This window comes from Leiobunum rupestre, chromosome 4, assembly GCF_980474605.1.
Source record: "Leiobunum rupestre chromosome 4, qqLeiRupe1.1.hap1, whole genome shotgun sequence".
NCBI lineage: Eukaryota > Metazoa > Arthropoda > Arachnida > Opiliones > Sclerosomatidae > Leiobunum > Leiobunum rupestre.
In genome coordinates this window covers 59,101,961-59,129,269 of record NC_143387.1, presented here as the reverse complement: position 1 = coordinate 59,129,269, position 27,309 = coordinate 59,101,961, and the positions used below count along the sequence as shown (strand labels likewise).

General features: G+C 35.8%; 4 protein-coding genes across 4 annotated transcripts; 2 read left to right on the top strand and 2 right to left on the bottom strand.

Moving 5' to 3' along the window:
- The first annotated feature begins 2,593 nt into the window (after positions 1 to 2,593).
- On the top strand, positions 2,594 to 4,784 carry LOC149948512 (xaa-Pro aminopeptidase 3-like). Its single transcript, XM_090173547.1, has 5 exons — positions 2,594 to 2,790; positions 2,955 to 3,944; positions 4,013 to 4,254; positions 4,314 to 4,434; positions 4,497 to 4,784. The coding sequence occupies exons 1-5, from the start codon at positions 2,760 to 2,762 to the stop codon at positions 4,667 to 4,669; spliced, it is 1,557 nt and encodes a 518-aa protein (XP_090029673.1). The 5' UTR covers positions 2,594 to 2,759; the 3' UTR covers positions 4,670 to 4,784.
- On the bottom strand, positions 4,721 to 8,570 carry Paics (PAICS bifunctional enzyme). Its single transcript, XM_090173549.1, has 8 exons — positions 8,434 to 8,570; positions 7,974 to 8,171; positions 6,263 to 6,441; positions 5,993 to 6,200; positions 5,498 to 5,667; positions 5,265 to 5,442; positions 5,050 to 5,208; positions 4,721 to 4,991 (listed from the first exon to the last, which is right to left on the bottom strand). Exons 1-8 carry the CDS (start codon positions 8,441 to 8,443, stop codon positions 4,831 to 4,833), a joined length of 1,263 nt encoding a protein of 420 aa, XP_090029675.1. The 5' UTR covers positions 8,444 to 8,570; the 3' UTR covers positions 4,721 to 4,830.
- Positions 8,571 to 8,794: 224 nt separating this feature from the next.
- On the top strand, positions 8,795 to 10,997 carry LOC149948510 (amidophosphoribosyltransferase-like). Its single transcript, XM_090173546.1, has 8 exons — positions 8,795 to 8,893; positions 8,998 to 9,132; positions 9,200 to 9,470; positions 9,530 to 9,779; positions 9,879 to 10,109; positions 10,166 to 10,293; positions 10,355 to 10,576; positions 10,636 to 10,997. Exons 1-8 carry the CDS (start codon positions 8,877 to 8,879, stop codon positions 10,891 to 10,893), a joined length of 1,512 nt encoding a protein of 503 aa, XP_090029672.1. The 5' UTR covers positions 8,795 to 8,876; the 3' UTR covers positions 10,894 to 10,997.
- Positions 10,998 to 15,047: 4,050 nt separating this feature from the next.
- LOC149948509 (uncharacterized) lies at positions 15,048 to 25,450 on the bottom strand. Its single transcript, XM_090171093.1, has 4 exons — positions 25,260 to 25,450; positions 16,349 to 16,608; positions 15,990 to 16,279; positions 15,048 to 15,788 (listed from the first exon to the last, which is right to left on the bottom strand). Exons 1-4 carry the CDS (start codon positions 25,448 to 25,450, stop codon positions 15,048 to 15,050), a joined length of 1,482 nt encoding a protein of 493 aa, XP_090027219.1.
- Positions 25,451 to 27,309: the final 1,859 nt, after the last annotated feature.

Genomic DNA, 27,309 nt, shown 5'->3' with positions numbered 1-27,309 from the left:
GTTAGCAAGTTGAAATATCTTGGCCGACTTCTACATATGTCCTCAAATATGCTCCCTAGTAAAGTGTTTCGTTCCCTGAGACAGGAAGGTTTTGAGTCAAGACTATTTAAACGCATTGCCCAGCTGGACAGAACGTATGGTGTGGGCACTAAGCGGGGTACAACCACTAACGAAGCTCAATGGGTGGAAGTTGTAACCAGAGAGGCCCGTCAGGCTGGCGAAGCTAAGTGGCGTGATGAGATAAACAACAAGCGTAGGTTGGCTGTATACCGGGCAAAGGCTACCCCCAGATAGAATATTTCTACGATGGTTCTTGGGCCAGTGGCCTATTATTTGATGCAAGATCAGGAGCATTATTGACAGGGGCTCGCCAATTTGAGCTCCAAGGCCTACCCCCTAATTGCCGCCTATGTCAGGCACCGATCGAAGACATTTACCACATCCTTATCAATTGCCCAGTGCTAGCTACTCATCAAGACACCCAGCTATGGCGTGACCAAAACCACTCCAGAAGTGTTGAATCACTGTTAGGGTTCCAAGAGGTTAATGAGAACGATTTAAATATGGTCAAACACATCCTAGTATCTTGGAAAGCAGCAAAGAACGCCTGGCGACTCCAGAATAAGGTTTAAGGGACATTTCTGAAATCATTTTCAGTGTTTGTTGCTAGTCAGTTCCTTTATTATTATAAATCGGTTAGTATTGTTACATGTAGACAACAATATAGTTTGTAAACACCTTGTTAGAATTGAAAGTATATGCAATATTCGTTGTAAATAAGTTAGGTTACTATAATCGTTCCTAAAGCTGTAAATAAGTTGGGCTACCGTACCTGGACCAAAATATACAAATTTTTACAAAATTTACTCCTATTATGTTAATTTATCTACAGTTTATTGTCAACGGTTTTCAATACTATTTGTAGTCATTCTCAGTATTATGTAGTTCATGCTCGGTTTCATTATTATTATTTTCTGTATAGCATTATTTGTAATTCCCTCCTATATTTTTTTGTTTGTTGCTATTCAGTCCCTTAGTCTGTTAGTATTATATGTCGACAACTATATAGTTTGTAAACACCATGTTAGAATTGTAAATATATGCAATATTCGTTGTAAATTAGTTAGGTTACTATAATCGTACCTAGAATTGTAAATAAGTTAGGCTACTGTACCTGGACTAAAATATTTTTTGTACAGTATCACTTGAAAGTTTATTATTTTTTTGAAAAAAAAAAGGCTGTATTTTTATATACAAGTCTACAATAAAATCTTGAATCTTGAATCTTCTCAATACGAAAAAGCATTGGTGACGTAGTCCCCTATAGTGGTAGAGCTCTATAATCTGGCCTGTATTACCCTTACCTTGGAGGTATTACAAACGGCTATGCCCGGATCAGCCTTGGAAATAGCGGTGGTCAGGTGGTCAAAGACCAATTAATTAATTTCTCAGACCAGTTTATTTATTCAAAATTTGGGGGGGGGGGGGGGTCACTGGTCACCGTGTCCAGTTTATTAATTCGAAATAATAAAAAAAAACAGAAGGTGACCAGTTTAATAATTCCAAATAATAGGAGATGATCTATTAATTCAAAGTTTATAACAATTTTGATTTCCCTATTCACTGGATTTCTATGTACAGCGACTCCGCTTACTACCGCTGCGGCCGCACGTTGAGGTTTTATGTAGAGTCCCTTCGCTCGCATCCCTCGAACGAGTCGAACTGTCTAACCCCCCTCTGGCCTCAAACCCTCAAAACGGACCGGAACTCTGGAACTACGGGGCCTAGAGAAAGAGAGATAATACCAAGGATCCTATATGTAAGAAGGATATGAGGCGAGGGACGAAAAATGGCAGCGACGTCGGTGGGTCATGCGCGTTAGAGAATCCGTCTTTAGATTCCGTCAAGGACAAAACATGGAGGAAGCACCGCCAAAATTTGTCCTTGAGGGAATAGAAACAAGACGTCCCACGTTTAGAGGCTCTCTTAATATCGACGGCGCTGCCGGAGGGCTATCCATCTTTCTAACATATAGGATCCTTGATAATACGGTAAATTACGAGGGTCTTCTAGGCTATGATAGTTGTCTTAAGTGATATAGTACTATATTGTACTATTCTTGTGGTACTCATAAAATAGAGTTAACTATTTTGAATACGTGTAAAGTTAATGTTACCAACATAATCTAACTTCTAAACATGTAGTACAGGTTTTTTAGGCATATAAATGACATTAGAACATTTTATATAAGACCAGTTTAATAATTCATAAGCTAGGGGGTCACTGGTCATAAGGACCAGTTTAATAATTCATATGCTAGGCAGGCTTGGAAATAAGCGGTGGTCACTGGGTCAAAGACCAGTTTATTAATTGCTCGGACCAGTCTTTTTATTCAAAAGCTAGGGGTTCACTGGTCCAATGTCCAGTTTATTAATTCAAAATTATCTACCGTATTATTAACCAACTGGTCTACGTGACCACTTAAATAATTCAAGAGTTGGGAGTCACTGGCCAAAAGACCAGTTTAGAAATAAACCTTATTTCCAAGCCTGATGCTAGGGGGTCACTGGTCATAAGGACCAGTTTAAAAAAAAACCTTATTTCCAAGGCTGGCCCGGATACTCTTTGCCCGTAGGCCGTATAGCGTATTAGGCCGTGATTAGGCTCTCTCAGTATATATATTTATTGCTGTCAAATTGTAAACAATTAAAAAATTAATAGCATTCTAAGCTTCAGGTTTTTTTTTATAACTTTCAGCAATGAATCGAGTTATTTTTATCATTAGACAAGGTGAAGCATGTTTGTTAATAATATTTATGCCTGTGTCTTGGTTAGCTTTTGTTTCAAAATCGTATTTATTTTGTTTTCGGATATGATAAATTATTTTGGAGCAAATGCTATTTTGACTCTCATCTTGGTTTTATATATGTATATAGCGTTTTTTACTCTGTTAGGTCATTTTTCTCAACCATCGAAGCTTTTCAATGGCTCTTGTAAAAACTATACTAAACTGGTTCAAGTGCAAAACTATTGCCACAAAGCCCACAATGCCGCAACATCTTCTAACATGGGCAGAATGTATGGACAGCCAGCACCATCCACCCATCCCCATCTTTTGCAAGATGGTCAAGTAACGCCTGGGTTATCTCAAGATGAATACAAAGAGAGACGCTTTAGTTTGATGGAGTCTATTGCTGTTCAAGCGCGAAAAGCTGGCGTAGATTTACAATCTCATTTAGTTGTGATTCCTTCCAGCACAAAAGTTTACATGAGCGATAAAATTCCCTATCCTTTTAGACAAAATACTGAATTTTTATACTTGTCCGGGTTTCAAGAACCAGATAGTATTTTAGTATTACATACTTTGCCTGGCAAAGACTTGCCTGAGCATGGATCTATATTGTTTGTTCCAAAGAAGAGCTCTCAAACAGAGTTATGGGAAGGTCCTCGCTCAGGTGTTGAAGGAGCTATTGAACTAGTTGGTGTTGACAATGCATCTAATTTTGAAAACTTAGAGAAATTTGTAGAATCTTTCGCGAGAGATCATCAGCAGTTCGTTTTATGGTACGACTACATGCATCCACCACTTCTATCTGTGCATGAAATAATGAAGGATTTTATCTCTCAGTCGCATCATTTAGCCATAGAATCACCGCGATTACTAATTCAACAACTTCGGGTTGTTAAGTCAGATGCTGAAATTAAAATTATGAGACAAAGTGCGGAAACAGCAGCTTTAGCCTTAAAAGAAGTAATGAGATCGTCTCATCCATTTGTGAATGAAGCTCAGTTACATGCTAAAATGGAATACGAGTGCCGAATAAGAGGAGCTGAAAGATTAGCTTATCCGCCAGTCATAGCCGGAGGTGCCAGAGCAAATATAATTCATTACACAGCTAATAATCAAAGAATTTTAGGAAAAGACATGGTTTTAATGGATGCTGGTAGGATTTTAACAAAAAAAATTGAAAATCATCCAGGTGTATGTGCTCTATTTAGGATTTCTATGTAGGTTGTGAATACCATAGCTATGCCAGTGATATAACAAGAACTTGGAGTGTTAGTGGGAAATTTTCTCCTGCTCAAAAAGAGCTCTATGAAGCTCTTTTCCAAATCCAAGAAGAACTTATTGCCCAGTGTCTTAATTTTCCTTCGCTGGATGAACTTTTTCATATAATGTGTCAGCTTATTGGTACGAAATTACAAGAACTAGGCATAATACCTGACAATGTCAACAAAATCGAACTGAGCAAGGTATCTCTTTTCTACCATAGTTTTAAAAAACACCTTTAATAGTTTTATTTCATTGATAGCTGGCGTATGTTTATTGTCCACATCACGTGGGGCATTATCTTGGCATGGATGTGCACGACACCACATTAATTAATAGAAATAATAAAATCAAGCCAGGAATGGTCATCACCATAGAACCAGGTAAGCCATCTCATTATTGGTGTTTGATATCATTTTGTAAAAGACCCAATGGCTTGGTTTAGGGATTTATATTCCAGAGGATAACATGAATGTTGCTGAAAAATATCGGGGAATAGGGATGAGAATTGAGGATGATGTGCTTATCACCGAACATGGACCAGAAGTACTTTCCGCTCATTGCCCAAAATCGCTTAATGATATAGAAAAGCTTTTTGGTGAGAAGCAGAAATTTTGAATTTCCCAACAAATCAATTGGCATAGTATTTATGTAGTTAATAAAGTTCAATGAAATTAAATTCTTTTATGAAAATATACCCCTTTCAATGAATACATAGGTAAAAAATATTAACCATTTAAAGTAAAGTTTAAAATATAAAAAATTTAGAGTAAGGTCTCCTACTTCTTCCTGATTTTCTTATCAGCTAGCTTCAATCCCACCCAGGTGTTAAGTTGTTGCGCTCTCAAACATGACCAAATAAAGTGGTCTGTTAAAGCCAAAATTTGGGCCGCAGCAAGAGCAGCACCCTCCGGATACATAACAGTAGTGCAGCCCAGACCTAATCATAAAGTTGCAATATAAAAAAATTTACATTTAATGTTTAAAAAATATAGTACCAGAAGGTAATCGTAAAGATGACCAAACATCATTTGCACCCCAATCAGCGGACAATGGCGGACAATTAATTACTGGGAAAGCAGAATTTCCTGAAGTGACAGGTCCCAAACCATTACTGCGACCAGCAACAGCAATGAAAACAGTTGGAATACCTTCCCCTAGAACAATACGTATATTTTTATCTGATTCAAAATGTTCATTATTATACAATTACCTTCATACTGAGCAATTATGTTCAATGTTTCATCACTTCCTTTATGAGCAGAAGTAACTCGTAAATCAGTTGGCACCCCAAATCTTTCACATTCTTTTGCAATTTTTTCACAATGGCCCAAATCTGATGGTGAACCCATTAAAATTACCACTTGAGCTTTAGGTTTGGGTTGTAGTAGCTTTAATAAATAACCAATTTTAGATAATGATCATTCTACTGTTTGTCAGTTTTACTTTAACTTGCTCAGCAACCCATTGGAAATTTCGTTTCACAGCGTCTAGGTCCTTTGCAGTAACTTCTTGCAAGTTACGGTAAACTTGTTTATCTACCATTAACCTTTTATCCCCTGCTGGCCACAAACGCCATGAATCACTATCAATCACATCAGCAAGCAAAATTTCACCTGCATACCATAAACAATAATAGAATGTTAATAGCAAATGTATGAAATATCTCTTGGAGAAGTATCCATCTCGTTATACAGCATTGCAAATCTTATTCACTTGAAAAATGTACCTTTCACCGGTTTCAAAATATTTCAGAAAACTATGTAGTGCGAAATACATCCATAGTGATGGGGGAAATATTGCTCTAAATAAAAAATCCCTACGGAGTGTAACTTTATATTTTACATGGATATTAACTCTGATACAATAGGATATGCACATCAATTTCTCCTAGATCTTAAATGAATACTTCTCTTGAGAGATATAATAAATAATTATTACCTGTCGTAGGGTTTATTCCAAATTCAACTTTCATATCAATTAAACTGCAATTTAGAGCTGCCCAAGCTTTCTCTAACACTTCAAAGATGGTTCTAGTCATTCGTAACATGATGTCAACTTCAGGTGCTCCAATAACCACACCCCCCATTCGTAAATTAGCAGAAATTAGTTGTTCGGTTGACCATTGAGGATCATGATTAGCATCATCCTATAAATAGTGAATGTACCATTTAAACGCTATTTTTGAAGAAGCTAAATTTTTTAAACAACCTTGTAAAAAGTTTCAAGTTTTGGAGGACAAAATCGATAGCCTTCTGGCACACCAACATTTCTCTTCAAAAAAGATCCAGTTGCAATCCTTCTAGTCACCCATTCAATGGGGATCATGTCACAATTTTTGGCCACAATAGATTTATCATCAACTTGACGTACAAAATGAGTTTTGACACCTGCAGAGGGTTTCAAATATTGTGAAATTAAATAAGATGTCCATGACACAAGAAAATTTTATTTGCATAGCTACACAAGTTTTCAATTTTAATTCTTAAATATTGTAATAACCAGATTTACCTAGTTTTTTTTTAATTTCTCATACTTCAGGGCCCCCCTCAAATCTTCAATTTTTATAGGAAAAATAGGACTTCATAGGACTATATATGCTATTTAATTTACTAACTTTATGCATTTAAAAACAAAATATATATTTAGTGAAATAAATATTTGGTTTTCACTTAAAAAATAGAAAATATTTCACAATTTTATCACAAAAATATACTAGTAGCTAACCATGTTAACAATGACAAAAATATAGACTACAAAGACTTTGTATAGCAATTTAACTGAGTGGTGGGATTTGAAATGCGCAGAATATCAAAATTATATGACTTTTTGGGAATTTTGCTATAAATATAGGATGTTATAGGACCTCTGGGGCCTGCATACTTAGACCATAAATGCCCATGGAAGGACATTGACACAGTCAAAAAGGTTTATAGGTGCAGTGGTGTGATCAATACCATGTCTATACTTATCTAATCTAAGGAAATTTTTGGGGGAGTAGGCGAACATACACAGAAATTAATCCCTGATCTGATAAATCTCTTTGCGTCACTGATTATTATTTAGCACACTGCACAAATATTTATTGTATTTCCAATTTATCTAGTTTTCCTAAAACCGAGAAAAAACTATCATCATTTTATTTCTTATAAAAAATATATATTCAAAAATTAAACATGCTCACATGGAACGTTTTTAAATAACAGTAGACTATTCTTTGAGACAAAACCAAAAGTCCTTGAACATTAAAGCTGATAAATATCAATTTCGATATCAACACGATATAAAGATTCATTTTCCACCACCTCAGTAAAGATAAAACCACTTTAAACCAGAAAAAACCACTTAAATAGGATTAACAAGTGATGGATAAGAAAAACATTGATATGAATTAGAATATTTTAAGTAAAATATTTCAAATTACTTAAACATGCAAACTAAGTAATTCTAAAGGGGTAATATATGATTATATCCTATTTATTTCAAACCTGAATGTCAATATCAAAAAAATCAAAATCATGGAAAGATTAAACTGTCAGCTATAAATCTTACTAATAAATTAATTGGAACTATATAATACACTTAACAAAAACCATAACATTTTAATATCGTATTATGTTCCATCTACTGAACATTTAACACTTTTACTTGAATAACTGACCTTGAGTTTCAACTACAATAATAAAACTAAGATAACCACCCCAGAAAAATTGAGTAGACTATTGATAATGAGTTTCTGGATATGCCCTTGGAGACAACTATCAGTATAATTTATCTCAAGAAAAGGTACCAAGATCTTGAGAGGGCAACTACAACAAAACTTCTGTTTAGAGCAAATGCGAAGGTTTCTCAATTCATCTAAGTATTGCATAATGCAGCTTTTAAATTGAACAAATTTCAGAATGAGAAAAACATCTCTTACCAACTGCATTCAAATAATCAAAAATTGTGGAAGTTGTTGCAGTTGAAATTGCTGCTTTTCCTTCCATGTCATGGGCTTTTAACCCATCCCCAGCAGTAATACGGTCTTTTGATTGCATAACTACATTTCCAGGCTCGCTAACAAGCTCGTAAATCCTCTTTGTCTTTCCTTCTATTATTAGTTTCCCAAGTTTCAGCGCTATAAAATATCCATTAAAACGTAATTAGCCCGAAAGCAGGTACAATATATCCATTAACCAATACAACAAATAGAAGTAGGGTTATTCTGAACATGTAAAAGCATAATGGTCAAAAAACGAAAACATCAAGGAATAGTGGACATTAATTTAGCCAAAACATTCAGAATTTAACATTTTTGTGGTTATTTATTTATATTACTTGAAATAATATTATGGGTTAGTTAAATTTAACACCTATAAATATATCAAAAGCTTTCTTACTTTCTGCCATTTCGATCTTTTTTTTTATCTGGTAGAAAATGAGAATTTAAAATCCCTCGCGTTTGATTCAACGACCCAAGGCCTTCTGGGGGCGCACTTTCTTAGGGAATCCGAAAAACACGTGGTTTCGGTACGAGATGCCTAAAAAGTAGTTCAAGTGGTTCAAAGTTCCAAAGTTTAATCAAACAAAATTCAATTAAATTAAAGTTGATAATTAACTGAAAAATATGTATGATTTTGGAAAATTTTGAAACTGTATTAAATAATTTTTGATTTTTCTTTAAATAGTTTCCATAATGGTTAAATTAATCAAGAACCTCTTTTTGCAGTAAAACTTGCGCGCCAAATTACTAACCACGTGGTCCCTAAATCGCCTCTAGTGTTAACAGTTTTGCGTTTTTGAGAAATTGAGTTTTGCATTCGCGTTCCAGCGATCCTCGGTTATGGTTATAATATCTAGGTTAGCGTTATAGTTATTTTTGCATATTTTTGTTGGTTTCGTTTCGTTCTATTGTTTTCATGGAAGGATTGTAATTTGTTAAGAAAAATTTATTATAAAATTAGACTTCATAAAATGGAGGATAATGAGGAACTGCAAACGGCCTGTGGTATATTTGGCTGTATAGCCACTGGAACTTGGCCTTCAAATCTTGATATCTCTCATATTATTTATTTGGGGCTTGTGGGTCTTCAACATAGGTAACTATTCTTTTTATTATTACTCTGATTGACAACCATAATTAATGTTAATTACAATTTGATTTAGGGGCCAAGAAAGTGCGGGTATCGTAACTAGTAAAGGTAGAGAGAAAGATAAATTTAGCATGCACAGAGGAATGGGCCTCGTAAGCTCAGTCTTCAAAGAAGAAGACTTAGTAACGCTCAAGGGAAACTTGGGTATCGGTCATACAAGGTATTCAACTGCTGGTGGATCGAATATGCAAAATATACAACCATTTGTGGTTCACAATGTTCATGGGCTTTTAGCCGTGTCTCACAATGGAGAAATTGTTAATGCCCCCAAACTACGGAAAAAAGTAGAATTTTATTTCTTTTGAGTTTCAATTACTTATATAATAGTTTTATTTTTGTATAGATTTTAGAAAAAGGAGTAGGGTTATCGACAGGTTCTGACAGCGAGCTTTTAACCCAAATTTTGTGTATGCCACCTCCATCAGGAGAACCTAATGGTCCAGATTGGGCAGCGAGAATCAAAAATATGATGAGCCTCATTCCTACTGCATATGCGTTGTTAATAATGGTTCATGATTCAATATACGCAGTCAGGGATCCATTTGGAAACAGACCATTGTGTATTGGAACTCTAGAACTTCCAAGTACTTCTGGTAAATAATGGAGCTACTATTTAGAAGTAATTTCGTGTAAGAGGTATGGGCTGGGCCTCACATTGAACTATTGAATTCAGTGATATATATTCTTTGCAGATGACCCAGATGAGAAACAAGATATTGATGGATGGGTGGTGTCTTCAGAATCGTGTTGCTTTGTTTCAGTATCTGCCAAATTATACCGGGAATTAGAACCGGGAGAAATAGTACAAATAACCAAACATGGTCCGAAGTCACTCGGTTGCATTCCCAGACCTAATGATTCTTCTCCAGCTTTGTGTATTTTTGAATACGTCTATTTTGCCAGACCAGATTCATTTATGGAAGGTTCGTGCAAAATGTTATATAACTATATTATTTTATATAACTTTTTTTCTACGTAGGTCAGATGATTTATACAGTTAGAAAAGAATGTGGAAGACAGTTAGCGAGGGAAGCCCCTTTGGATGTTGATGTTATTAGTACAGTACCTGAATCTGCTACACCCGCTGCCTTAGGCTTTGCTGAAGAGGTAAAAAAAAAATATTTTGTGTATAGACATTTCACTTAAAATATATTTTTGTGCTTGTTAGCTTGGCATTCCATATACAGAAGCCTTATGTAAAAACAGATACATTGGAAGGACATTTATTCAGCCCAGTGTTAGATTACGCCAGTTAGCCGTTGCCAAGAAATTTGGACCGCTTTCCTCAAATTTTTCTGGCAAAAAAATTGTTTTAATAGATGATTCTATTGTAAGAGGAACAACTATTGGACCAATTATTCGCATTTTAAAGGATGCTGGGGCAGTTGAAGTACAAAAATCTTTACTTCATTTAAGAGAAAAAAATTAATAGAATTTCAATTCTCATAGGTTCATGTGAGAATTGCATCACCACCTTTAAAGTTTCCGTGTTATATGGGTATTAACATTCCCACTAAAGAGGAACTCATCGCAAATAAAATGACCACAGAAGAACTTGCTCAACAGTTAGGCGCTGCCAGTCTTGTATATTTATCTGTTGAAGGGCTTGTAAGTGCTGTGCAAAAAGGAGTCCATCCAAGTGGAAAGCCTATTGGACATTGCACAGCTTGCCTTACAGGAAAATATCCTGTAGAGTTGGAGTTTTAGATTTATTCGTATTTAGAACGTAAACTGTGTCATCTTTCGGGAATTTTTTATAAGGTGTTTTATGTCTCTACCAAATCTAGCCTTGAAAAATATTGTACAAAGATTTAATAAAAATAATTAGGGGGGGAAGGGGAATGTTTATAAACTTGCGAAATGTATTTTTGCAAACGGATTTTGTACAAAATTTACCAATAGGGACATTTGTCTGGCTTGATTTATTTCCTTAATCCGTTTTATTTGTCTATGATTGTTTCATGTATCAATTTTTGTAATAGGCTATATGCCTACTAAAAACAAAGACAATAATAATTATTTGTCTGATTGTTTCATGTATCAATTTTTGTAATAGGCTATGTGCCTACTAAAAACAAAGACAATAATAATTTGTTGAGATTTTGTTGTTTCAAAATATAAACTTTGCTCAAATTCAATATGTTTGAACAAGATTTATTACTTGAATGTATCGAAAATAAATATATTTTTATATAAGGATGTAACTTAGATAATCAATTTTTTTAAAAGCACCTAAGGGCTAATTTTTCAAAGAAAAGGGAATAAAAGTTACATATGGGATTATGTAAGGGATATTCACTTCTGGTAATGTTCTGATGTAAGTATCATCAATCAAGATTTTATTAACCAGAAATTCCCTCTTTCAATAATAGAGATAGTCTTAAAGGGAGAAAAAGCGCTAGTATTTCTCTCATATCCCCAAACAGCCTTGGAAATAACGGTGGTCAGGTGGTCAAAGACCAGTTTATTTATTCAAAATTTGGGGGGTCACTGGTCACCGTGTCCAGTTTATTAATTCGAAATAATAACAAAAAAACAGAAGGTGACCAGTTTAATAATTCCAAATAATAGGAGATGACCTATTAATTCAAGGTTTATATCAATTTGGATTTCCCTATTCACTGGATTTCTATGTACAGCGACTCCTCTTATTACCGCCGGAGCCGCACGTCGAGGTTTTATGTAGAGTCCCTTCGCTCGCATCCCTTGAACGGTCTAACCCCCCCTCTGGCCTCAAACCCTCAATCCTCTAGTCTCGCTTTCCCCCTAGTACGGTAGGCTACCTGGCAACGCGGTAACGGACCGGGGACTCTGGAGTTAAGGGGCTTAGAGAAAGAGAGGTAATACGGTAAATTACGAGGGTCTTCTAGCCTCTGGTAGTAGTCTTAGGTGAGATAGTACTATATTGTACTATTCTGGTGGTACTCGTAAAATAAAGTTAACTATTTTGAATACGTGTAAAGTTAATGTTACCAACATAATCTAACTTCTAAACATGTAGAATATGTTTTTTAGGCATATAAATGACATTAGAACATTTTATATAAGACCAGTTTAATAATTCATAAGCTAGGGGGTTACTGGTCATAAGGACCAGTTTAATAATTCATATGCTAGGGGGTCACTGCAAGGGGGGCCAGTTCGCGGTTCTAAAATCTCAGGAAATTTTCACTCTCTCGTCGTCCGCGTTTGTGACGTCATCATGAGACTCCCATCCCGTCCCGTGTCTCTCTCTCTAAGCGCTTAACCGCTGCAAATGTGTTGGTTATTTTCGAGTTTTTTACAAAAATTGAAGGTGTGCAAATAGTTTTATTGATATAAAAAAATCTTTGTTAAACCAGAATTTATTGGACAAATTAATTTTCTATTAAACCGAACATTACAATTAGAATTTTACATATAACAAATACAAGTGTTATCCAAAAAAATTAAAAACGAAATATCAGAAATAGCTCAATACATTTAATAATATCTTAACTAGTTAACTTTTACCCTCCATACCCATTGTTTCAAACATACAAAAATGACTTTCTATAAAATATCACAAATATCTTTTTCAATTTTGCAATGTCAATTTTAAAATTAATATCTTCACTAGTTAACTTTTACCCTTTTATAAAAACAATACCATTGTTCCAAATATACAAAAATGACTTTCTAAGTTTCTATATAACATCACAAATATCTTTTACAACTTAATGCCAAAAATGTCAATTTTAAAATTAATATTACATCGAAACGTTGTATTTTTGAGATTCAACTATTTCTCTATTAAAAACGCCAATATTATTCAATAATGTCAAAGTTGAAATCTAGTCAACAATTTGATACAAAATATCACCATTATTTTTTCAACTTTAAAATAAAAAGGTAACCTGGATATGTTTTTTAAAACTTAATATTTTTTATTAATTTCGCTGGTAAAGCATTTTTTTAAATTATTGTCAATGAATTTAAAAATAACTGAGATCAGTTTCCTCTACAAATTATATAGAACCAAATAACTGAGGAAAGACTAGCTAGTGATGTTCGGATATGTTATGGCCTCTTATCAAGGAGCAAAAAAATAATAATAATAATAATAATAATATCCCGTATACACTTCCTTACTCTTTATGTCATTGTGTGTAAAGCTGCTAAGTACATTTTAGGATAATTATAATGAAATTGCCGAATATTCCTGTGAAATGTTAAGTCACAATTTTTGTCATTTTTTGTGCTTTTTCCTACTATTATCTTCCGAGAAATCCCCGTCAGTTCTGATCATAGATCCCTCTCGAAGTCTTCCAAATTAAAATGTTCTGAGCAAATACGCGATTTTTCTGGATTAAATTTGTCTAACCTTCTACAACGCACAACCCGCACCTCCTGTAGCTCAGGATCTTTGGGGAATTAATGATATGTTATATTTTTGGTTTCTTCAGATTGTTTGGTGGATTTTAAACAATTTTTGCACACTTCAACCTCAGATCTTGTACCAGTCATCTTATTAGCTTTTGGAAACCATATAAAAGAATAAATATTGATATAAAAAATGAAAAACCCTATGGAAAAACCTAAATAAAAACGGCCTAGTCTTAAGTCATAATGGCATGCATTTTAAAAATGTAAATATATTTACATCTAACTTTGGTTAAAAACAATCCAAAATAAATGAAATAGTAAAATTTAATATTTAAATAACAATAAAGTTGGAAAAAAATGTACTTACTTAATACAATTCATAAATTATGACATAATTTAGGCAAAAGCGCTGTCCGTCTGACACCAAATCTAGCTTCCTGAAGGCTCTGGGAAAAACCTAAGGAAATTCTCCAAGTCTCATGATGACGTCAATCGAACAGCCAATGAACGCGCTCAAAACTGCCCATAGGAAATGCTGCCAAACCAGCCAACCTATATTAGCGCATGGACGGTTTATAAGAGGACAGGTCAACGGCTACCTTCCACTGTATAACCGAGCTATCTTCAGCATAGAGTGAGGGGAGGTGAGAGGGGTGGAATTTGGAGAACCTTCTAGATCGCGTTTCCGTTAGAATAAAATGGATGCTTCATGTTGGCCGGTGTAATGGATTAATAATGTTTATTGAATGTAGTTAAACTTTTAAAAGTGTAATTAGCGTAAAACCTCATTTATTATTATTTAGATCTCCTTTAAATTGTTCCAAAATGGTTAGAAAGCAATGCAAATACTCGTTATGTTGTAATACTGATAAAACCGTTAAGCCTTGTGGAAACAACGTATTTTTCATTCCCTTTCCTCGGCCTAAAAAAGATATAGAAAGATGCAAACGCTGGATTTCCGCGTGTGGACGATATGATGATCTAACTATAGCAAAGGTTGAACAATATACCCATTATGTGTGTTCAGAACATTTTGTTAATGGTCATGGTCCAACAAAAGACCACCCTGATCCTATACATTTTACAGAAACGTTGGATTCTCTTCAGTTAATGGTAGGTCAATTTACCAGTTTTTATAATACGCAAATTGATTAACATTAGATATTAAAAATTATAATTACAGTATCAGAATGATAATGTATCACTTTCTGGAATACCTGATTGTGCTACCATTGCAAATTTGGAAGAGCCCAAGCCAGACTGTAGCACCAGCACACCTATAAGATCTCACAGTGGCCCTCCAAAAATATCGTTTTCATTAGTGGTGGACAAGTCTTTGTCAATGGAATGTGATAGTGAACTAGATAATATCGCTTTAAATGAAAGTCAACCCAATCGTAACATTTTAAACCAAACTAAATACACTCATCATTTTGAACAATCACTATTAGCGGGAGCTGCTCTACCACGCGGTTGGAATGCTTCAGCCACGGATAATTGTTTAGTTTTCTCGCAAATTAATTTAGAAGGTGGCTATGTTCTAAAGTCATTTGAAATAAAAGATGGACAACAAAATGGAGTTCTACGGATTTATGGGAAGAGTGTTTGGCTCTTAAATATAGCTGCAGTCCTTTACCTCTTAAAGTTAAAAAACTTTCCGTGATCTTTGTTAAAATTTTGGTTCTAAATTCATTATTTTCGGGGATACGTGATTTAGATAACAAATTTTGCCAATATATTTTAACTTCATTATTACTTAATACCTTTTCTCTAGCCATTTGTTTCCTATTGCTATTGTTTTCTATTAGGATTTGGGTGCCATAAAATTTTGAGGCAATTCCGTTAATTGCTAAAAACATTTCGTATGTATTTTTTTTGACGTAAAGTAGCCCACCTCGATTATTTTGGGTTACCCAGGCCGATATATCGAGGCTTGGTAATTCTACATTTAAATACTGTTTAATCTCTTCATAGGATCCTTTCACAGCCGCAGCTTCTAAAAATTCCAAACTGTACTTTACACTTCTTGATACCGACTTAATTGTCGCACCAGCTACATAATATAAGATTTGTTTATCTTTTAATTTATTGGATGTAGCTGTTAATATTTGGGATTCCATTGTAGATGGCGGCTGATCAATGAATTTTTCTTCCAATATATCATTCTTTGCCATATGTATGTGAACTAGATCGAGTAGATTTTTAAGAAAGAAAGCAGCGCAAAATTTTTTATCATATTCAGACAGGCATAAAAATATCTAAAAAGGAAAATTTTGTATTATATAAATATGAATTACGACAACAAATTTGGCTTTCAAGGAGTGGGAAACGTTGGAAAAAATGTATTCTAAATTTTTAGTATTACCAATCAACTAAATATACAATAAAACTACCAGAAAGTTGGCTTCCAACATTACAGCCCATTTAAAGCAAAAATATTGAAAGGCATGACAAATTACCGGTGGAGATATTGATGAAATATACGCAACTGTATGAGAAAGGACCCGATCATTCGACTGCAACTCTTGGGCTGGACCCCAAAATGATTTAGACGTTTTCATTGTTGCAAATTTGTCAAATATTGCGTCAAATCCTTCTTCCCATCTAGGTACTCTTCCATGCTTTCCAATTTTTATTAACTCGTTGATAATAATTATTTTGTTGGGATCTGCTTTTGCAGAAAACCCTAACGACTCCAGCTTCTCAAAACTTTTGCAGATTGTTTCTTTAAATCCTTCAGTTGTATACTCTATTATAAGAAAATGAATTATCACTAAATTATGAAACTACTAGATTTGATTCTCTTGAAATGACATACGTAAAAGGTACCCGGATGCTTTGTTCGTTACTTTCTTCTTATTACTCGTTTCAGCTTTGGTTTTTATATCACGCCTTTCACTAGAATCACAGACAGAAGTATCACAGGATGTATAGCAACTATCACAGCAGTTAATCACATTATCTATATATTCAAATGTCTCCAAATCGCAATGGTCGTGTGACTCTATAGAACCTTTAGTTTCCAGAATGCCGTAATGATTTGAGTCTTTATTTTGTTTCTTATTATTAGTAGAAATCCTATAACATAAGAAAGTTTATTAACAAATTTTAGTTGGAATATTCACTCCTAATAAAATTGAATATCCTTTAAAATCATGCATCTAGTTTCAATACACCTTTAGTAAGTTTAGTCAAGGCTTAACAATATCTGGCTCTTAAATATTTTTAGAAAGTTTTATTTTAAATAATAATTGTTCTAATTAATAATGATAACAAACTTTTATGAATACTAACCTTTCTGGATACTTGTGATCGTCGTGGATTTCATTTTTCCCTTTTCTGATATCGATAAATTTAAACAAGGACGTAGCGCGCGCCATTTTAAGAAAAAAATATTTATGACCTTGGCCGTACTATTTTTTTTTAAAAAGCAAACGTGCTATATTAGAAAAAATAGCCTGGTTGACCTGTCCTCTTATAAACCGTCCATGATTAGCGTAAATTAATTTCTAGGAACCTTGGGGTCACTGGTCATAAGGACCAGTTTAAAAAAAAACCTTATTTCCAAGGCTGTCCCCAAAGGCTTCCAATATTGACCGCTCCATCGGGAACAAGGATAATAGCTAAAGGATACGAAATGGCGAAGCGAGCTCGTACCTCTCTCGTGAAAGGAGTCTCCCCCGACGGGTGGATGGGGTGGGTGGAAAAAGTGGGGATCGCATCCTGGTAAGACGCTAGCGCTGTCCTTGCTGTTGCCATCTAGAGGCAAAAATCTGCGACTCTTGGCGACAATAAACGGTGATTCGATCTAGGCTTAGGTCAAGTGGCGGGATAGCTTTAAAACTTTTAACTTTAACGGCGATTTGATTTGAGCTTTGATTTAAATAGTTATTTTGTAAAATGGGAAAATACTGTGTGTTTAGTAAGTGTAAAATTTTTTGCTGCGCCTTAGTAGGTTTTTTCAAAGCGTTTAACTTAAAATAATTGTGATCCATATTTAGCTATTATACTTAATATATCATTATTAATAAAAGAAGAGCGTGGTCCAAAGCCGTTGGCGGCAAAACTAAGGATATTTTCCAATATCCTTAGTAGAGAGGGCGCTACAAAGTGGTCTTACCAGGATCATACACATTTCCCCCTTTTTTAGTACCCCCTTTTCTCCCAACTTGTGGGAGTAAAACTGTTACGGAAGGGGAGCGAAAATCGCGGGTTATTTCGTATCCTTTAGCTATTATCCTTGATCGGGAACAACTCATAATTTCGAAAATCACAACTCCGAATACAAAATTCCCATAAATTCCCATATCGCCGAATTCCCATAACTCAGAATTCCCATTACGTAGAAGTCTCATATCTTCGAACCAAAACCTCGAATACAAAATTCCCATAACTTCGCATTCCCATAACTTTGAATTCCCATAACTTCGTTTTCCCATAACTTCGTTTTCCCATAACTTCGAATAGTAGTTTTTTGGGTACGGAAATGCTAATTATTATTCTCAACTCAATGGTGAAGTTTGTTTTCGTTGTAAAGCTCTCTTGCGCCTAAGCCAAAATATCTGGTTTCCGATAGATCGGCGGAATATTACACTTAATTGATAAAATAAAAAATAAAATTCGGCGGCACGAGCCCAAATGAAATATGTTTTTTGGCACGCGTGATTCGCACGCGGGCTTCAAAACAAAGGCAAAGTTCCTCACGACTCCAGAACGGGCTCTCCGTTTTTTTTAATTATATTCTTAAAGAAAATTATTCACCAAGGACGGTAACTTCAAGAGAGTATCTTTGTCTCAAAAAGGTTCTGTAAGGAAATTAGAATTAAAGCAATAGAAAGTGTCCTACTTATTGTAGTTATGGCACCTATGGCTATATCTAGTTATATATTTGAAACTCAGGTATTATAAATATCATACGTCTATAATATTATTCAATAAGTATATCACTTTGGAAAATATTTTACTAACGTCTCGTAAGAGCTAATCACAGAGTGACGTCATCATGGTACGAAAATCGCCCGGCTAGACACGATAAGGAGCAGACGCAAAACGTCACCGAAGTCCATTATAAAGTCTCTCGTATCTAGCTCTTAGTAAAAGGTTTGCATGTAAAAGGAAGTGACAGACTTATGTAAAATATTATAAACTTATGTAAATATGTACTGGTGAAATAACATCACCCGAGTTCAACTGATAAATTACCTATACTTGAAAATTATAATTAATGATTATTTGTAATTTAAGATTAAATCTTGTCACATCAGGGCCGTGCCGAGCTTTCGTGGGGCTTCGATTTGCACTCCCCCCCCCCCCCCTTGAACTTTTCCCGTGGGCACCTTCAGCTTGCGGGCCCCCTAACAGTCACTCATGGGCCCTTTTCAACGGGACAATGCGGATTTTGCCCCCCCCCCCCGCCACTTTCCCCTTGTCTGCACGGCCCTGTGTCCCATATCAACTCAATCTAATAATCACCCCGATAATCAACCCCGATCATTGCCAATTTATTTGTTGAGAATTTGGAAGACGTTTTATGGACGATATTTTCTTTGTGTGGTCAGGCAATAGACAAAATTTCGACGCTTTTCACCAGTCTATTAATAATATTAATTCGAAAATTAAATTTACTTTAGAATTAGAAAACTCTGGTTGATTATCGTTTTTAGATATTAATATTGAGAAAAAACAAAATGGCTTATGTTTCACGATGTACCAAAAACCAACTCATCCAAAAACGTTTCTAAATTTCAATTCCAATCATCCTCACCAGGTGAAAACATCAGTGATAAAGGGTCTAAAAAGCCACATTGAGAAAATATCTGATAATCCCATTTTAGATAAACAAATTATAACTAATCAATGAACAAGCTCGGACTATCCTAAAAGTTTGGTGACTTCTATTCTGAACCAAAATATAGTTCAAAATTTAAAACCAGTTGATTCTGAAAAATTAAAAACATTGGTTCTCCCATACATGAAGAAAACGACGGAAAAATTAAAACGTATTTTAAAACCATTTGGTATTAATCTAGTTTCGAAAACCACTATCACATTAGGAAAACAACTTTCAAAATTAAAACCAAAAATTTCCGAAGAAAATTTACGAGGTGTAATTTATGAAATTCCCTGCTCGTGTTCTAATGTATACATTGGAGAAACCAAACGTTCAATTACCGATAGAATTAAAGAACATAAAATTTGTTTAAAGAACTGTGATTTGACAAATGGTATTGCGAAGCATATTGTTACGGTAGGATGAGACGACAACAAGTTATTCAATACGAAATATACTTTATTTATAAATTTACAAAAATAGTGTAAACGCGAACTGGTAGACGGGCCGACTGACGAAGGGCCAGCCGAGGGAGTTCGATTCCCCGCCGTAGGAGGATTTTCATGAGAGGCTGCGCTTGTTCAGCGTTAGTCCTCTCGCTAATACCTAGACGTCTGGGGCGAGCTTTTGCAGCAGGCGGTCCAGTCGTCCCGTCAGAGAAGGCTCAGCCAATTCGGCTTATGTCTCTTCTCTTCGGCCTTCACCGAGAAACGTCGCCCTGACTTCGGAGAGACCCGGCCTTTTATAGTGGCCGGTGACCTTCGGCCCCTTTGTTATAACGGACTACAAAGTGTACGTCTTATAGATGATGCTTGGTCGGTCCGTCTACCTATCCTCAATTACGCGTGACAATACATTGGAGAAACCAAACGTTCAATTACCGATAGAATTAAAGAACATAAAATTTGTATAAAGAACTGTGATTTGACAAATGGTATTGCGAAGCATATTTGGGAAAATTCTTAGAAGGCATATTTATTTGAAAAAAGTGTACTTTAAATTTAGATAGAGGCTGTTCAGAAATAACTAACTGGGGTCTACTTAATAGGTGGTTTTTTTTTCGCCTGTCCCAGGACAAAAAGTGTAAACTTTTTACCCTAAAATGTTTTATTCGCCTGTTCTCGGGGTAAGATTTACCCTGTTCCGAATTTTGTTCGCTTGTTCCAGAGCTCAAACGTTACACTTTTTACTCCTCCTCGAAAGGAGGTGTAGAGGGAGTAATCTAGCTTATATATAAAATTCATCTGCTTAAATTTCATTTCACGAAAACATAACGGGTTTTGAAGCTTTTAATAACGAATATCCAATTGTTAAATGCTATTTAATGACTATAAAAGTTGCTTTATGACCACTAAGGTGGTGTCTTGGGTATTAGCCTAACTGATTATTATTATTATTATTATTAAATAAATAAGCCCGGACAGACCCACAGACATACAGACAGACCCACAGACAGACACGGTGATTGTAATACCCCTCCAGGGTACAAAGTACCCTCGGAGAGGTAAAAACCATTTAATACGTTTTTGCTTAAATAATTAATAGACCTTCATTCAAAAAAATGCTATTTGCAAATTTGTTACTATCTAGTTTATACCAATTAATGTGTTATTGCACAGTAGTTTTAAAATATCATGACTGATGACGCGTCTATATCTAAAAAATATTCAAGCTAGAAAGGTTTGTTGATTTAATAATAATAATATTTCGCAAAATAAAACTCTGCGGGGAACCACAGAGGCCTATACGTGGTGGTTAGATTCCATTAAAAATTAGATTAAAGATTTGAAAGCTCTACAAAAAAGGTTTAAATAGATAAAACCAAATTAAAAAAAAATTAAATTTAACATAAGAAATTAAGAATTTTGCGGAAGCCAAATGCCAAAAAAGAATTCCGATACTCAAGAACGAAATAGCGGAATTGAATTCTGAGTGACATTCTCCCTGATTCCAGCCCAGCACCGTAACCAGGATTTGATTTCGGAGGGAGCACACAATGGGAATAAAAAAAAGCCATACGTTTCGGGGGAGGTGGACTTGCCCCTTGGCCCACCCATCTGGCTATACCACTGCATGCTCCTCTCTATTTGAACTCTGTTTGAACCCAAAAACGAACCTTTTTCTATTTGACTAGGCAAAAACCTAACTTTTCACCCTACCCCTCTAAGACCGAGGGGTAAGACAGTCTCATATAATCGGTACACCGAGTTCGTGCATTTAGCACTGTTAAAGGTACATATTTTCAAGAGTTCGCGAGTTCCATTTAGCACTGTCAAAGGTACGGCAGTGTACACCGAGTTCGCAGAGTGTCTTACCCCTCGTCTAAGACGAAGCACTTAATTACATACGTTCCTGATTTCCATACGTGACAAGTCACAACGTAACTAAAACCAAAAAAAGAAATGCCATAGTACCCACTTAAAGGAAGAAACAACTGGACCATGATTATAGAAATTATAGTTCGACTATTCAAATTTGTTTAATGCTGGGAAAAGGGTGGGGCTACTACCACTCTGCTGAGCGCCTGACACGTAGTCACCAGGCTTGGAAATAAGCGGTGGTCACTGGGTCAAAGACCAGTTCATTAATTGCTCCGACCAGTTTTTTTATTCAAAAGCTAGGGGTTCACTGGTCCAGGGTCCAGTTTATTAATTCAAAACTATCTACAGTATTATTAACCAACTGGTCTACGTGACCACTTAAATAATTCAAGAGTTGGGAGTCACTGGCCAAAGAGACCAGTTTAGAATTAAACCTTATTTCCAAGCCTGGTAGTCACAGAGTGGATAAGAGATTGATTATGTAAGGTTACAAGGTAGTCGTATTGGTACGGTTTTACCTCAATAGATCACCGTAAAACGAAATAGAGGCTACGCGGTACCGTATTTCGACTTACTCGAATTCGTTTTTTAGTGTTTGTCGAAAGAGTATTTCATATTTCGTTTATACTATAAATATGAAAAATAGAATCAATATAGTTTCAAAATTATTGGTTGTTTTCATTTTGAAAAAGCATGGGGTAAAACTGTTATTCAATTTAAATAAGCTTAATGTTTTTTCGAACTAGCGTATTGACGTGGGATCTTTCGGGGCCCCCTGATCCAGGAACTCTAAGTTCGCCCCTTTGCGTAATACAGCAAACCGGAAGCTGTCAAACATTCATTGAAACCGGGTAAATCGATATTGTTTCCACATATTACAATTAAAGATTTTTTAAAATTGCGATGTTTAAATCGGGCGTCGAATTCGTGAGGTTACCGGCGAGCCACGATCGGTGGAATTTCTCACGCAAAGAATTGCTATTGCGGTTCAAAGAGGGAACGCAGCATCAGTTCTTAACTCGTTCCCCCCTGGTGCTTCGCTCGCCGATTACCTGGCAACCTTGTGCTAATTTCTTTTATTTTATTTTGGTTCACCATAAACATTTTATGTAACTTCGTTTAAAGAAGAGGAAAAAATTTCGCCATTTTGGAAAATGACGACCAAAGTTATAAACAAGGAAACAAAAATATATTTTTGTAATATGAATCGTGTACCCGTGTGTTTTCTCAGATTGTTTATTGTTAGTAGTTATTTTAGTTTAAAGAGTGTAAATTAATATTTTTAATATTTTTGGAAATACTACTGAAATTAAATACTATTATAAATAATTATAATTGAAAAATACAGCAATTCCCAAATTCTTGGTTATTTTTTTTTGTAACGAGATGGCGTTGGGAGCCCAAAATGAATTAAAATGGCAAGATAATTAATTCGAGGAATTTCAGTAATATAAATTATTTGATATAAAAAGCAGATAAAATGTTCAAACTGAAAATAAAATTAACAGAAAAAAAATTATCTAAAATATATGCGGAAGCGAGATTTAAACTGACGCCCGGTAGATTGACAGAGCGCATCTTTAACCATTACACCGGCCTCTTCGCTGAGTGCAACGGCTAAAAAGAAAAATATGTATAAATGTAAAAGCATCCAAGTCTTAGCGATAAATTGACAACGAAATAGCCAGAAATAACCGAATTACAATTACATACAGGTCAAATCGCTAATTATTTTATTGCACAAACTCAATTTGCAACTAGATTTTGTATTATTTATGATTTATCTTTAATTTTGACTAGAAACTAAACCCGTTTTGCCTGAATGCTCGTATTTTCTCAACGACGTTCGGCCATCTTTTTATATTTCTAATGATACTTCAACCTGTGTTGCCACGTCAATTTGCCGTTGTATAGGGCTCTTGATGATCTACACAACGCAAACTAAGAGGAATTTCCCCCGCTTCGCGTTCCCAATCATACCCGATCTCTCACACACACACACACACGCACACGCACACGCACACGCACACGCACACGCACACGCACACGCACACGCACACCAGCCTATAATGACTCGTTTACTATAAATAGTACATGATTCATAAAAAGCTACATATTCAGATACTGCGTAATAACATAAGTAACATAATACACTTCCTATTCTCCTAATGATAAATTACTTAATGATAGTCTGTGTCGGCAATGACCATATAAATCATTAATAATAATAATAATAATTATTTCGCAACACAAAGTTTGCAGGCAACCACAGAGGCAAAGCCTATACAGGGTGGTTACCAAAACAGTACAAACAATTAAAATAAATAATTTAAAAACAAATACACAATATAAATTATACCAGATATTAATTAAATTATAAATAAATAAATTAAGAATTTTGAATAAGCCAATCCGAAAAGAAGACCGAAAATGTTGAATTGAAAGAGAAGTGGCATTCTACCGGATGTCAGCTGGCAAAAGATTCCAAGTCCGTGCACTTCTGAAGAAGAATGAATTTTCTAAAGCCAAGCATCTAGCAAACTTTAGATTATACGTAGGGCAGGTCTTCCTGGTGCATAATGCCATTTTGTCATCTGTATTAAAGGTCGGTGACTTGACAATTTTCAAGAGTGTGACCATATCCGAAACACTTCTACGAACGGAGAGTGGCCAAAGGTGAAGATTTCGTAAGCGTTGGCTATAAGGAATATGACCAGGCAAATACGACCGAGGCTACTTAAGGTAGTAACTCGGGAAATTACGCTGTATGCGCTCCAGTGCTGCAATATCCTTATTGAGATAAGGATTCCAAACTGGAGACGCATAGTCCAGCACTGGCAAGCACATCGAACGAAAGAATGTGGTAGATGCAGGCGTAAAACCAGTGGTTCTACGAATAAGACCACAAAAGCGGCGAGCTCGATTGCTAGCGTAATTAATGTGGGAGGTCCACTTTAGATCTCTTGAAACGACGACACCGAGAATCTTCATAGAGTACACATGGTTAAGTGGAACACCATTAATATTATAGGTGACATCATCATGGGACTTCCTCCTTGTAATTACCATGACGTTGCATTTTTTAATATTGAGGGAAATGTTGTTGGCCACACCCCAATTGAAAATACTAGTGATGTTATCTTGCAAGTTCAAAAGATCCGTGAAAGATCTAATTGCGAGAGATATATAGCTGTCATCCGCATACTGATATAGACAACATTTTGAAGTCAACACAGATGGCAGATCAGACACAAAGACGTTGAAAAGTAATGGTCCCAAAATCGAGCCTTGAGGCACTCCAGAACGCACTGGAAGGTACGTGCTGAATTCACCACGATAGGCCACTCGTTGAAAGCGATTGGATAAAAAATCCCGAAGCCAAAGCAATACCTCACCAGTGACCCCGATTCTTTGAAGTTTAAAAATAAGCCGCTTGTGGCAAACGGAGCCAAAGCTTTTGACCAGTCAAACGACACCACGTGAATGTCAGTTGGGTTACGCTCATCGAGAAAGGAAGACCACTCGTGGAAAGACTTCAGAAGCTGGTGCGTGCAAGAGCGACCCTTTGAAATCCATACTGCGAGGTAGGTATTAAGGAACTGTCTTCCAAGAACTTATTCAGCTTCTCGTAATCAATCGATTCCAGTAATTTTCCAACGACAGACGTGAGTGATATAGGTCGATAATTTGAAAGATCGTTGCGCTTGCCCGACCCTTTGAAGACCGGCATAACATTAGCAAGCTTCCAACCAGAAGGCAGAGAAGACATCGATAACTTAAACATTTTCACCATCGGGTCAATTATGGCAGGAGACATCAATTTAAGAAGCCTAGGATGTAATACCATCCGGCCCACAGGCCGATCCATTCTTCAAACGTTTCAAGGCGTTTTTTCTGGTGTCGAAACGGAAGGTAGAGTTAAGGTAGTGTCTGACATGCTAAAGCTTCGGTAGAAGAATTCACCAAAGGCCTTAGCTATGGCCAAAGGACATGATATTTGCCCATTCTTTACTTTAAACGAAGACGGTGGAGGGAGTTGGGACTTTGAGCGGACGAAACTCCAAAACCGCGTAGGATAAGTAGCAATGGTATCATGCAAATTTGACACAAATATATCATGTGCACCTCTACTCTTAGTTCTCAAAGTGTTGTTAAAATCCTGATACTTCTTCCAATCAAAATCTCTTCCCAACCATTTGGCCTTCCTAAAAAGAGAATTCTTCACGTGGCTCGCGTGAACAAGACCAGCCGTAATCCAGGGCGGACGCTTCTTTCCATGAATGGTTATACTCGGAACATTGTCCCTAACTCATGCCCAAAAGAGATCAAGCCAAAGTTCCCAAGTCACATCAATATCACTTGAAGAAAAAACAATGTCCCAAGGAGCGTAGTACAAAGTGCCTTCAAGATCATTTTTAGACCGATCTTTGTAATTGAGAATAGTTCGATGAATTCTCTGAACAAAATACCGAGGTAAGTTCAGGCTTCCAGCAACCGCAAAGTGATCACAAGCTGGTAGGCTGTCTCTAGTGTGAATCGCAGTGAGGAAAACGTTCGTCATTTATGAAAACCAAGTCAAGGAAGTTATTTCCGCGTGTGGGATTTGTTATACCGTCTGTTGAAGTCCAAGGCCAAACACAGTATCGAAAAAATTTGCTCCTGGGCTGTACAAAGGGACGGATTCGACCAGTCAACATGTAGGTTAAAATCTCCCATTAAGAAGAAAACATCGTGCGGTGGAAGATTCTCGTGTAAGAAACCGAGAAGGTCACTTACATCCTAAGGACTGACAACTCTCCGCGAGTTAAATCGGAACACATTTTAAACTTTATTTTTGTTTCTGAAGGTAGTTTTGTTCGAATTTGAGACCCAAACCTTGCCCAAACGTGCTTTGGCTCGTATATACAGCCGTAAAAATAATTTTTAGACGAATTTCCGGTTAGGAATCCTCCCACGACAGACCATCATTAATATCATTAACCGACGTCTTTCAGTTTCATAATAATGGTTATTATGTTAGTTATGATATTATATATTAAATGGTATATTTTATTTTTAATAATAAAAATATTTTGTTACGCCCTTAAAGCAAAGAGTGTTTATGTAGTATCAGGGGATTTTAGCGTATTTTACAATTGTTCTCTTTCTGTAAAATGAATAGCATCGCTCTTCGATTAGGAAAGCCCCAAAATTTGTCATAATTTAGAAAAAAGGATCCGTTGAAAATTCGTAGTTTTTAGGTTTGGCCCGAGGGGCAGTTCACTCCCATGATTAAATCTGCACTCTTGGTTGATTAAATCTGATTAAATTTGATGTCTGTAGCTTTGGCTGTATTGAATTTAATCCGATTAAATTTAATGTCTGTAGCTTTGGCTGTATTAAATTTAATCCAATTAAATTTTTAACCTTGATTACTTCTGCACTCTAAGAAGGAGTGAACTGCCCTTCGGTTTGGCCTCGGGTTTGGCGCCGTTGGGCGCATTTCATTTCGGCGTCTAGCTTACCTGCAAAAAGTTCCGATTCCTCGTCTGCTTTTATTTTTTGTTGACGTGCTTCGGTAAAGCAAAATTGTATCCAAAAAATTCCAAATTCGATTTCAAAGAACAAAATGAGCAGAAATGTTTAAAA

What these genes read in the sequence shown, in the direction of transcription:
- LOC149948512 (XM_090173547.1), top strand. Translation starts at nt 2,760, where the DNA reads ATGAATCGAGTTATTTTTATCATTAGACAAG. An exon ending in CATGGTTTTAATGGATGCTG is followed by an intron (nt 3,945 to 4,012) that starts GTAGGATTTTAA and finishes ATTTCTATGTAG; the next exon opens with GTTGTGAATACCATAGCTAT. An exon ending in GGTCATCACCATAGAACCAG is followed by an intron (nt 4,435 to 4,496) that starts GTAAGCCATCTC and finishes GGCTTGGTTTAG; the next exon opens with GGATTTATATTCCAGAGGAT.
- Paics (XM_090173549.1), bottom strand. An exon ending in TGATTATTTGAATGCAGTTG is followed by an intron (nt 6,442 to 7,973) that starts GTAAGAGATGTT and finishes AACCCTCTGCAG; the next exon opens with GTGTCAAAACTCATTTTGTA. An exon ending in GGGTTGCTGAGCAAGTTAAA is followed by an intron (nt 5,443 to 5,497) that starts GTAAAACTGACA and finishes TATTTATTAAAG; the next exon opens with CTACTACAACCCAAACCTAA.
- LOC149948510 (XM_090173546.1), top strand. An exon ending in AGAACTTCCAAGTACTTCTG is followed by an intron (nt 9,780 to 9,878) that starts GTAAATAATGGA and finishes TATTCTTTGCAG; the next exon opens with ATGACCCAGATGAGAAACAA. An exon ending in AGGATGCTGGGGCAGTTGAA is followed by an intron (nt 10,577 to 10,635) that starts GTACAAAAATCT and finishes CAATTCTCATAG; the next exon opens with GTTCATGTGAGAATTGCATC.
- LOC149948509 (XM_090171093.1), bottom strand. Translation starts at nt 25,450, where the DNA reads ATGTCTTCTCTGCCTTCTGGTTGGAAGCTTGCTAATGTTATGCCGGTC. An exon ending in TCCTTAATACCTACCTCGCA is followed by an intron (nt 16,609 to 25,259) that starts GTATGGATTTCA and finishes CTTATGTTATAG; the next exon opens with GATTTCTACTAATAATAAGA. An exon ending in TTTCATCAATATCTCCACCG is followed by an intron (nt 15,789 to 15,989) that starts GTAATTTGTCAT and finishes TTTCCTTTTTAG; the next exon opens with ATATTTTTATGCCTGTCTGA.